Source organism: Hyla sarda, chromosome 5 (genome assembly GCF_029499605.1).
Source record: "Hyla sarda isolate aHylSar1 chromosome 5, aHylSar1.hap1, whole genome shotgun sequence".
NCBI classification, from domain to species: Eukaryota; Metazoa; Chordata; class Amphibia; order Anura; family Hylidae; genus Hyla; species Hyla sarda.
Window position 1 is genome coordinate 228001567 of NC_079193.1, and position 13127 is coordinate 228014693.

The window sequence follows — 13127 nt, forward strand, 5'->3', positions numbered from 1 at the left end:
TTCAAGGTAACAAATCTAGTCTAAAGGACTACATAGATACAAATAAATAACACAAACAAATATGCTGAAATAAAAGTAAAATAATTACTTTAACACCTTAAGGACCAGGCACATCTGACCACTTTCACTTTAAGCATTAATAACTCTGGGATGCTTTTACCTTTCATTCTGATTCCGAGATTTTTTTTTTTTTGTGACATATTCTACTTTGTTAGTGGTAAATTTTTTAGTGGTAAATTCCAAAATTTGATGAAAAAATATAAAAATTTTGCATTTTTCTAAATTTGAAGCTCTCTGCTTGTAAGAAAACTTAATATTCCAAATAAATTATATCTTGATTCACATATACAATATGTCTACTTTATATTTGCATCATAAAGTTGACATGTTTTTACTTTTGGAAGACATTTTTGGATGACGCCAAGCTTTGTAGCACGGTACAGTCTATAGAGGATGTGTATAGGTTACAAGATAACTTGGATAGACAAAGTGTCTGGGCATCCACTTGGCAAATGAGGTTAAATGTGGATAAATGTAAAGTTATGCATCTGGGTACTAATAACATGCATGAGTCGTATGTCTTAGGGGGGATTAAACTGGCAGAGTCACTGGTAGAGTAGGATCTGGGTGTACTTGTAGATCACAGACTACAGAATAGCATGCAATGTCAGGCTGCTGCCTTCAAGGCCGGCAGGATATTGTCATGTATAAAAAGAGGCATGGACTCGAGGGACAGGGACATAATACTCCCCCTTTATAAAGCATTGGTACGGCCTCACCTGGAATATGCTGTTCAGTTTTGGGCACAAATCCATAAAAGGGACACTGCGGAGCTTGAAAGGGTGCAGAGACGTGCGACTAAACTAATATGGGGCATGGAACATCTTAGCTATGAGGAGCGATTAAAGGAGTTACAATTGTTTAGTCTTGAGAAGAGACTTTTAAGGGGGATATGATAAATGTATATAAGTATATTAATGGCCCATACAAAAAATATGGAGAAAAACTGTTCCAGGTTAAACCCGCCCAAAGGACGAGGGGGCACTCCCTCTGTCTGGAGAAGAAAAAGTTTAGTCTCAAGGGGCGACACGCCTTCTTTACCATGAGAACTGTGAACTTATGGAACAGTCTACCTCAGGAACTGGTCACAGCAGGAAAAATTAACAGCTTTAAAACAGGATTAGATACATTCCTGGAACAAAATAACATTAATGCTTATGAAGAAATATAAAATCCCATCCCTTCCCCAATATCGCGCCACACCCCTACCCTTCAATTCCCTGGTTTAACTTGATGGACGTATGTCTTTTTTTTCAACCGTACTAACTATGTAACTGTAACATCAGAGGGCTTCAAAGTATAGCAGCAATTTTCCAATTTTTCACAAAATTTTCATTAGCGGAATTTTTCAGGGACCAGTTAAGTTTTGAAGCGGATTTGAAGGGCCTTCTTATTAGAAATACCCCACAAATGACCCCATTATAAAAACTGTCATTGTAAATGTGTAAATACATTTCTTTGGAGTAAGGACATACCTCATGTCCGGCGCACAGCGGGGACCGAAATTCCAACGGGCGTACAGGTACGCCCTTGGTCCTTACGTACCAGGAAGCAAAGGCGTACCTGTACGCCGTTGGTCCTTAACAGGTTAAGGGATCTATTGTATATAACTATGTAGTGGGTGGTGCTCGTGAATAGAATTTCAGTGTCGTCCTTAAAACTATTGGACCCAAAAAGAGACTATAATCTGTACATTTGTGAGGATAAGCTGTTTTGTTTTTTTTCTGGATGAAAAATTGTAAAGACTTATTTTTTTAGTGGCACAAAAATAACATAAGTTTATCATATGGGGGTCACATTGGCATACTAGTTGTACGGTTTTCCACAAGCGTAGGTTTTTCACGTGAAAGTAGCCTTAGAATGTTGTAAAGAACCAGAAGTGGTTTGTAGAAACTGATACCTCCTATTAATTACCCACCAAACAGCTACATGTTTTCTATCTGGTCATATTGATGTATTGCAACTTCTATAGAAACTTAAATAATATCAGGATCTTCTAAACAATGTGTAATGCTTATTTAAAAAAAAAAACAAAAGAGAAATTATTAAAACAACTCATTCTTTGGACAAAATATAATTACTTGAAAATAATTCTGCTTCAGTATCAACTTAGAAGCTTTACAAACAAACCTACTAAAATACATTAAAAATGTGTTATTTCACTAATACTCGTGGAACAACTGCAATTGCCTGTGCCAGGTACAGAGGAAAGCTCTGCAAGTTTACAAAGGAGTTGCCAACTGTAGACTGCTCTAGTCAGCCAGAGCACCCCACTGTAAATTACTTCATCCAGCCATGGTTTCCCACAGTATATGGCTTCAGCAAGCCTGGGTTTCCTATTGTAAATGGTTCTAGACATCCAGGGTTCTTCCTATAGTCTGAGCCAACTAGAATTTAGTTGCGCTCTTAATGAGATTGACCACTCTCTTCAGAAATGTGTTTGGAAACCTACATATTTTATGTATTTTGTAAAGACAAAGGTATATAAAGATATCTTCTCAGACGCACTTTTAACAAAAGGTAAGGCTGGGGATTTAAAATAGATATGTGGTCAGTATTATAATAAAATCATATATATAAAGTTTTTATTTTGTTGCTAGGCCTCTCCATTCAGTTCCTTCCATTTGACACGTCTGAATATATTTTTTTCTTAATGACAGATACACAAACAGGTTGACTAAACAAGTTTGCAAAACACAAACGGATATACTTTATTAAGTAATGAGACAATCCTTTTTAACCCCCTTAATGACAATGGATGTAAATGTACGTCCTGGTGCGGTGGTACTTAACGCACCAGGACATACATTTACGTCCTGCACATGGCCACGAGCATCGGACCAGTGTTCGGGTCATGCGCGGCAGATCCTATCAGCTGCCAGGGACCCACCGGTAACGGCGCACATCAGCCATCATGCTGATGTGTGCCATTAACCCCTAGATTCCGTGATCAATACAGATCATGGCATCTGCGGCAATACGGTCACTAAAATGGATGATCGGATCACCCGCAGCGCTGCCGGCCATCTCCAGGGGTCTTCTGGTCTGAGTTCGACCAGAGCAGAAGATGACCGATAACACTGATCAGTGCTAAATTTTCAAAATCTGAATTTTTCAGGGACCGTTTCAGTTTTGAAGTGGATTTGAGGGGCCTTCACATTAGAAATACCCCATAAATGACCCCATTATAATAACTGCACCCATCAAAGTATTCAAAATGACATTCGGTAATTGTGTTAACACTTTAGGTGTTTCACAGGAATAGCAGCAAATTGAAGGAGAAAATTCCAGATCTTCATTTTTTACACTTGCATGTTCTTGTAGACCCAGTTTTTTTGAATGTTACTTTGGAACCCAATTTCTCTTGAGTAAGGAAATACCTCATATGTGTATGTCAAGTGTTCGGCGGGCACAGTAGAAGGCTCAGAAGGGAAGGAGCGATAATGGGATTTTGGAGAGGGAATTTTGCTGAAATGGTTTTTTGGGGGCATGTCACATTTAGGAAGCCCCTATTGTGTCAGAACAGCAAACCCCCCACATGGCATACTATTTTGGAAACTAAACCCCTCAAGGCACGTAACAAGGGGTCAAGTGAGCCTTAACACCTCACAGGTGTTTGCCGACTTTTTGTTTAAAGTGGGATGTGTAAATGAAGAAAATAAATTTTTTCTCTAAAGTGCAGTCTTTTCCCCAAATTTACCATTTTTACAAAGGGTATTGGAAGAAAATGCCCCCCAAAATTTGTAACCCCATTTGGAAATACCCCATGTATGGACATCAAGTGCTCTGCTGGCGAACTGCAATGCTCAGAAGAGAAGGAGCGCCACTGATCTTTTGGAGAGAGAATTTGGTTGGAATTGAAGTTGGGGGCCTTGTGCATTTACAAAGCCCCCCATGGTGCCAGAACAGTGGACCCCCCCCCCCTCCCCTCATGTGACCCCATTTTGGAAACTACACCCCTCACAGAATTTAATAAGGGGTGCAGTGAGCATTTACACCCCCCTGGCATTTGACAGATCTTTGGAACAGTGGGCTGTGCAAATGAAAAATTACAATTTTCATTTTCACGTACCACTGTTTCAAAAATGTCAGACACCTGTTGGACATAAATGCTCACTGCACCCCTTATTACGTTCTGAGGGGTGTAGTTTCCAAAATGGGGTCACATGTGGGGGGGCGTCCATTGTTCTGGCAGTGTGGGGGCTTTGTAAACACATGTGGCCTTCAATTCCGGACAAATTTTCTCTCCAAAAGCCCAGTGGCGCTCCTTCTCTTCTGAGCATTGTAGTTCACCCGCAGAGCACTTTACATGCACATATGGGGTATGTTCTTACTCAGAAGAAATGGGGTTACAAATTTTGGGGGGCTTTTTTCCTATTTTCCCTTGTGAAAATGAAAAATCTAGGGTAACACCAGCCTTTTAGTGAAGAAAATGTATTTATTTTTTCCCATTCAACTTTAACTTTATTTTCCCATCTAACTTTAACTAAAATTCTTTTAACACCTGTGGGGTGTTAAGGCTTACTATACCCCTTGTTACGTTCCGTGAGGGGTGTAGTTTCCAAAATGGGGTCACGTGGGTATTTTTTTGCGTTTGTCAGAACCACTGTAAAATCAGCCACCCCTGTGCAAATCGCCAATTTCGGCCTCAAATGTACATAGTGCGCTCTCACTCCTGAGTCATGTTGTGCGTCCGCAGAGCATTTTACGCCCACATAATGGGTATTTTAGTACTCAGGAGAAATTGCGTTACGAATTTTGGGTCCCCCTTATTTTCTGGGTGAGTGGAGACCTGTATGACACGAATTTGCCGGTGTGAATTCACCGGCGATTTGCAGCGATCGCCCTCCCTGGGCATTGGCACGGGATGCCTGCTGATAGATAGTAACAGGAGAATTAGTGCATGCACTATTTCGCCCGTTCATTCGCTTGTCACAAAATAACGGCAGTTATTAATAACGGGCGATAATGGGTTAAAACGGCTATTAGATAAATCCCATAGACTATAATAGGATTTTCTAACGGCCGTTAGTGATTTTGTACCGGCCGTATAACTGCCGATTTCCAGGCTTTTTATAACGGGCGTTCATGATGGAAATATTTTTATAGTGTGAAATCGGCCTATACCTGTCACATCAACCTTTTGACTCTTATTTTCTGTAAAATTCACACAGACCATTTATTCCCTTATTGATGAGCAATGTTGTGTAATCACTGATTTCTCTTGTTTTTACTTTCCTTCTTTCTCCCAGGGTCCTTGTTGGTGCAGATGTAGATGCTTGTATCAAGCAATGTCCTGTTTGTCATATTTATATTGAGAGGAATGAAGGCTGTGCACAAATGATGTGCAAAAATTGCAAGCACACATTCTGTTGGTATTGCTTACAGAACCTAGATGTAAGTATTTATCTACCTTCTTCATTATTATGTTATACTATCGGTTTTAATGTAGATAAGCTACATTCATGCATCTACATACAATACTATTTGGGGAAGTTGACAGGAGCAGAAATAGTGCATGGAAAAGTCAGTATTTTTTTCCATTTGTTTTAGATAAATGTATTTAAATGTTAGTACCCACATTCCCACTCACTATTCACATGTATGCACAGGTTGTGAAGCTGCAGATTTCAATGTAAACTAAACACATCTTCAAATCCTGTGCATCAAATATGCGAAGGATACTGTACATGTGCATAGACCCTTGGGGTACATTCACATGTACAGGATCTGCTGCATATTTTTGCCGGATATTTTGTGCAGCTGATTTTGCTACCTATTAACTTCAATGGGTAGCAATATCAGCTGCAAAAAATATGCAGCAGATCCTATATGTGTGAACTAATTGAATGAAGATAGCTTTGTATATGTAGCATCAAATATCCGCAGGATACTGTACTTGTAAATACACCCTTACACAACATTACAATATTAATTTGCTGACCCTTAACAACACCGGACATAAATGTGAGCTGGTACTTAACGCACCAGGACGTACATTTATGTCCTCTGCATAACTGCGAGCTTCGGAGCGATGCTCGGGTCATGCTCGGCAGGTCCCAGCTGCTGATAGCAGCCAGGGACCCGCCGTAATGGCGGACATCCGCGATTGCGCGGATGTCTGCCATTAACCCCTCTGATGCCGTGATCAGTACAGATCACGGCATATGCAGCATCGCGGTCACTAAAATGGATGATCGGCCGCAGCGCTGCCGCGGTGATCCGATCATCCAGAAAGGCAGACGGAGGTCCCCTCACCTGCCTCCACTGCCTTCCACAGGTCTTCTGCTCTGGTCTGCGATCGAGCAGACCAGAGCAGAAAATGTCCTATGCATAGCACTGAATAGTATTGGCAATCAAATGATTGTTTTAAATAGTCCCCTATGGGGACTATTAAAGTGTAAAAATAAAAGTAAAAAAAAATTAAAAATTTGAAAAACTCCCTCCCCCAATAAAAACGTAAATTGTCCCATTTTCCCTATTTCACCCCCAAAAAGTGTTAAAAAAATAACAAAAACTTATATACATATTTGGTATCGCCGTGTGCGTAAATATCTGAACTATTAAAATTAAAATATTAATGATACCGTACGGTGAACGAAAAAAAAAGTCCAAAATAGCTGCTTTTTATAACATTTTATTCCAAAAAAATTTATAAAAAATGTATTCACTTTTATATAAGCAAATATGGTATAAATAAAAAGTACAGATCACTGTGCAAAAATGAGCCCTCATGCTAGACCTCATGTGGCTGGAGTGTGTCATCAGTTTCTGCAAGAGAAAGGCATTGATGCTGTGGTCTGGCCCGCCCGTTCCCTAGAGCTGAATCCGATTGTGCACATCTGGGACATCATGTCTCGCTCCATCTACCAACGCCATGTTGCACCACAGACTGTCCAGAGTTGATAATCGGGAGCATGCCCAGGCATTGTAGGGACGTTATACGGGCACATGGAGGCCACACAAACACACACACAAACACACACACACACACTACTGAGCTTAATTTTGACTTGTTTTAAGAACGTTACATCAACGTTGTATCAGCCTGTAGTGGGGTTTTACACTTTGATTTTACATGTGACTCCATATCCAGACCTCCATGGTAGTTCTGGGCGATATACCGGTTCATACCGAATACCGTTTTTTAAATTCTGGAAGATATTAATTTTCAGGCTGAGCGCACGGTCATGTAAGGAGCCAGCCAGCTCCTTACATGACATGATAGGCTGAGCGCACTGACATGTAAGGAGCCGGCGGGCTCCTTACATGACAGTGCACTCAGCCTATCACCGCCGGTGCGGGACATCGCTGCGGCCGGTGATACGCTGTGACGTTCCCGTCCCCAGGAAGCAACATGAAGATCGCAGCAGGGAACAGTGAGGCCGATACCGGGGGAATGTAGGAAGGTGAGTCAAAGTTTATTTTGTTTATTTTTGCAGCCTGGGCACAGGAATATGTAAAATTAGTACAGATGTCCTTTATTAATCATTTCCAGCGCCGGCGACTCGCAGGAGTACGGGAGGAGTAGCACCCACGGATCACAGATGATTAGTTCCCCAATGTGGAGGATAGCGCACATTGGGGCTGTGGCTGATAATTCATTGGGGGGGGGGGGGGGGGGTTTAGAGAAGCAGAGCAGCGCACGTGGGTCACATATGATTAGTTCCCCAGCGTGGGGGGGGGGGGGGTCTACCGTTAGATACTGTGGAGCCGCCATAACTCCATGGGTTGATAAAATTTGATTTCCATTGATAATTTTTGTGATTTTGTTAGCACATTCAACTATGTAAAGACTAAAGTATTTCTTTTTTTTAGCACTAAAAAGATAAAAGGAAGAAAAGGGAAAAAGAAAAAGGGGGGGGGGGAAACATGAAGAGAGCACAGACACAACAACAACACCAGACGAACAAAGAAGGGAGGGGCACTAACAGGGGAAGCCACAAAAGGAAATGGACAGTGAAAAGGAAGTAAAGTAGGTCCGAAGGAGGAGGCAGAAAGCCTACGGGGGCTGTCTATCTGTGAAACTATCCCACGGATCCCATATAGCCAAGAACTTGGGGATGTTTTTTTTTTTTTTATATATATATATATATATCAACTGGCTCCAGAAAGTTAAACAGATTTGTAAATTACTTCTATTAAAAAAATCTTAATCCTTTCAGTACTTATGAGCTTCTGAAGTTAAGGTTGTTCTTTTCTGTCTAAATCCTCTCTGATGACACCTGTCTCTGGAAACGCCCAGTTTAGAAGCAAATCCCCATAGCAAACCTCTTCTAAACTGGGCGTTTCTCGAGACAGGTGTCATCAGAGAGGATTTAGACAGAAAAGAACAACCTTAACTTCAGAAGCTCATAAGTACTGTCGGACCCCCTGCGATCTGAAACTTATCCCCTATCCTTAGGATAGGGGATACATCTTTCAATCCCGTAGTTCTCCTTTAACTTCAGAAGCTCATAAGTACTGAAAGGATTAAGATTTTTTAATAGAAGTAATTTACAAATCTGTTTAACTTTCTGGAGCCAGTTGAGATATATAGTCCAGGCAGTATTGGATGTCCAGGTCCCTGCTGATCCTTTGGTCTTTTCTGCTGCACCTGTCTTCTAGGGTCTTACCCCAGAAAATGCGTTTAAAGGGGTATTCCAGGAATATATATATTCCTGGAATACCCCTTTAAACGCATTTTCTGGGGTAAGACCCTAGAAGACAGGTGCAGCAGAAAAGACCAAAGGATCAGCAGGGACCTGGACACCCAATACTGCCTGGACTAGCCTTCCCACTAGAGCCAAATAGGGGAGTATCAGAGGACAAGTCCAGAAAATGTGGAACACTGTACCCAAACCCACCCCACAACGCCAGCATTGAGGAGGGATAGCGGGATTCAGCCTATTTAGCAGGGCCGGGGTATGATACCATCCCATGAGCATCTTATATTGAGTCTCTCTATATGCAGTACAGATAGAAACCTTTGAGGCGCGCTCCCAAATCAGCCGCCATTGAGGGAGAGTGATAGGAGTGTTAACCCCTTAAGGACTGAGCCCTTTTTCACCTTAAGGACTGAGCCTTTCTTTGCAATTCTGACCACTATCACTTTATGCATTAATAACTCTGGGATGCTTTTACCGATTATTCTGATTCCGAGATTGTTTTTTCGTGACATATTCTACTTTAACATAGCGGTAAATTTTTTTCATAACTTGCATCCTTGGTGTAAAATCACAAAATTTCATGAAAATTTAGCATTTTTCGAACTTTGAAACTTTGAAAGGAAAATGGATATTGCAAATAAATTTTATATTGATTCCCAAATACAATATGTCAACTTTATGTTGGCATCATAAAATTGACCTATTTTAACTTTTTGAAGACATTAGAGGGCTTCAAAGTTTTTTCAGGGACCAGTTAAGTTTGAACTGGATTTGAGGGGCCTTTCTTTGAGAAACACCCCATAAATAACCCCATTATAGAAACTACACCCCTCAAAGTTTTCAAAATGACATTCAAAAAGTGTTAACCCTTTTAGGTGCAGCAAAGTGGAGCAGAAAAATCAAAATCTGCATTTTTTACACTAACATTTTCTTATAGCCCCATTTTTTTTAATTTTAAAAGTGGTAAAAGGAGAAAAAGCCCCCCAAAATTTGTAGCCCAATTTCTCTCGAGTAAGTAAATACCTCATATGTTGACATTAAGTGCTCTGTGGGCTCACAACATGGCTCAAGAGGGAAAGAGCAACTTTAGGATTTTTTAAAACAAATTTTGTTGTCATGTTTTTTGGGAGCCATGTTGCATTTAGGAAGCCCCAACAAAAAAACACATGGCATATTATTTTGGAAACTACACCCCTCAAGAAACGTAACAAGGGGTATAGTGAGCCTTAACACCCCACAGGTGTTTTACGACTTTGCGTTGAAGTTGGACGTGAAAATGGAAAATTTGATTTTTAACACTAAAATGATGGTGTTACCCCAAATTTTTCTTTTTCACAAGGGAAAATAGGAGAAAATGGACCCCAAAATTTGAAGCCCAATTTCTCCTGATTAAGAAAACGCCCCTGTGTGGGCGTTAAGTGCTCTGCTGGCGCACTACAATGCTTAGAAGAGAAGGAGCAAAATTTGGCTTTTTGAAATTAAATTTTGCTGAAATGGTTTTTGGGGGGCATGTTGCATTTAGAAAGTCCCCAGGGTGCCAGAACAGCAAAAAAACCTTAGCATCTCAGAGGTGTTTGACGACTTTGCATTGAATTTGGACGTGAAAACTGAAAATTAAACACTAAAATGATGGTGTTTCTCCAAATTTTTTATTTTCACAAGGGGTAATAGGAGAAAATGGACACCACAATTTGAAGCCCAATTTCTCCTGGTTAAGAAAACACCCCATATGTGGATGTTAAGTGCTCTGCTGGCGTACTACAGGCCTTAGAACAGAAGGAGCGCCGTTGGACTTTTGGAGATAGAATTTTGCTGGAATTGTCCATGTACATTTACAAACCTCCCATGATGCCAGAACAGCAGAAACCCCCCACATTTTGGAAACTACACCCCTCACAGAATGTAATAAGGGGTGCAGTGAGCATTTACACCCCACTGGAGTTTGACAGATCTTTGGAACAGTGGGCTGTGCAAATGAGAAATTACATTTTTCATTTTCACGGACCACTGTTCAAAAAATCTGTCAGACACCTGTGGGGAGTAAATGCCGACTGTACCCCTTATTACATTACGTGAGGGTGTAGTTTCCAAAATGGGGTCACACGTGGGGGGGGGGGGGTGTTTACTGTTCTGGCACCATGGGGCTTTGTAAATGTACATGGCCTTCAATTCCAGACACATTCGCTCTCCAAAAGCCCAATGGCGCTCCTTCTCTTCTGAGCATTGTAGTTCGCCCGCAGAAAACTTAACGTCCACACATGGGGTATTTATATACTCAGAAAAAATGGGGTTACAAATTTTGGGGGGCTTTTTTTTCCTATTGCCCCTTGTGAAAATGAAAAATTTGGGATAACACCAGCATTTTAGTGAAGAAAATAAAATTTTTCATTTTCACATCCAACTTTAATGAAAATTCGTCAAAAACCTGTGGAGTGTTAAGGCTCACTATACCCCTTGTTACATTCCGCAAGGGGTGTAGTTCCCAAAATGGGGTCACGTGTGGGTATTTATTTTTTTGCGTTTATGTCAGAAGCGCTGTAAAATTAGCCACCCCTGTGCAAATCACCAATTTAGGCCTCAAATGTACATGGTGCGCTCACTCCTGAGCCTTGTTGTGCGTCCGCAGAGCATTTTACATCCACATGGGGTATTTCCGTATTCAGGAGAAATTGCGTTACAAATTTTGGGGGTCTTTTTTTTTCCTTTTCCTTCTTGTGAAAATGAAAAGTATGGGCCAACACCAGCATGTAAGTGTAAAATATATTTTTTTTACACTAACAGGCTGGTGTAGACCCCAACTTTACCTTTTCATAAGGGGTAAAATGAGAAAAAGCCCCCCAAAAATTTGTTTGGCAATTTTTCCCGAGTACAGAAATGCCCCATTTGTGGCCCTATACTGTTGCCTTGAAATAAGACAATACCAAAGCAGGCATGCTGGGTGTTGTAGTTCTGTAACATCTGTCCCTTCTGGAGGTCTATAGCTTTGAGACCCCTGTATAGTGGTCTCCAAACTGTGCTCTTCCAGATGTTGCAAAACTACAACTCCCAGCATGCTAAGACTGTCCAGGCATGCTGGGAGTTGTAGTACTGCAACATCTGAAGGGACAGATGTTACAACTCCCAGCATGCCTGGACATTCTGAGAGTTGTCGTTTTGCAACATCTGGAGCGCTACCATTTGGGCACCAGTGTATAGTGGTCTCCTAACTGTGGCCCTGTAGATGTTGCAAAACTACAACTCCAAGCATTTGCACGGGATGCCTGCTGAATGATTTAAGCAGGCATCCTGGACCGGTCCCCATCCGGTGAGCGGCGAGGACCTGAAACACTCAGGGTGTACAGGTACGCCCTGAGTCCTTAAGGATCGGGGATGCAGGGCATATGCATGCACTGTGTCCCCAAGAGGTTAAGGTCTTCCTCCCAACGGTTCATATAACGATGGGAGGGGGAGGGCCATCCGGGTGGGGGGGCGGGACAGTAAATAGGAGTATATGCTAGAGAGCAATCCCTTCATCTGAGGGCCTCCCTCCAGTAGAGAGGTGACGACAAAGCTGTGTATAGTGAGCCTCTTCAGAGCTCGGGACTTCCCAGCGAGCAACCAAGTGGTCAAAGTAGGGGAGCATATGAGTACCGGGTCCACTACATCTGCCCAACAGAAAAGGCCCCTAGCACCCCATTCCCATACCATTTTGGAGGTCAAACCAGGAGGGAAGTTGGGGTGGTAAAGAAAAGATTGGAGAGGCGAGAAAGAGAAGTCTAAAGAGCCTAAAGCAATAGGTACACATAACGAGAGAAAGACATCAGTCCTAGGAGAGGGCATTCAGGGGAGGGGAACGGGACAGACCATAGGAAAGAGTTTGGATGGATGGGGGCTAACCATAATTTCTCCAACTCCATCCACTTACTCTAAGCGTGATAAGTAGACCAGGCTGCCAGGTGCAATAAATGTGCTGCCCAATAGTACTTAGTGACATCCGGGACACCCAGCCCACCACCAGACCTGCTTGCCGGCATTACCGACATCTGGAGGGGTGCCGTCTACCATCCCGTATGAACCGTAAAATCGCTGATTGGAAGGAGCGCAGCACGGCCAAAGGGACCCGCAGCGTCACGAAAAAGTAAAGCAACTTAGGGAGGATAGTAATTTTCACTGCTGCAATACGCCCGAAAAAAGAAATATACTGTGACCTCCATTTGTCCATCAGGGCACGTAGCTCACTAAACAGGCGTGGGTAAGACTAAAGTATTTCATACAATTAGTTCATTCAGATCTAGGATGTGTTATCTTAGTGTTCCCTTTATTTTTCTGAGCTGTGTAGTAAGCCCCATTGGGAACAGGCACTGATGTGAAAAGTCACAGGGCTGTATAATGTCATTGCTATATAATCAACAGAAATACATCATGAAAACTCTAACACAA

General features: G+C 41.9%; 1 protein-coding gene across 7 annotated transcripts in view; it reads left to right on the forward strand.

Moving 5' to 3' along the window:
* The window catches only part of RNF144B (ring finger protein 144B), a 154397-nt gene that overhangs the window by 121934 nt on the left and 19336 nt on the right, over positions 1-13127 (forward strand). For all 7 annotated transcript variants that reach the window (XM_056521267.1, XM_056521269.1, XM_056521270.1 and 4 more), the window contains one exon: positions 5313-5457. In XM_056521267.1, the coding sequence (XP_056377242.1) occupies positions 5313-5457 (145 nt within the window). The remainder of the gene's footprint in view (positions 1-5312; positions 5458-13127) is intronic.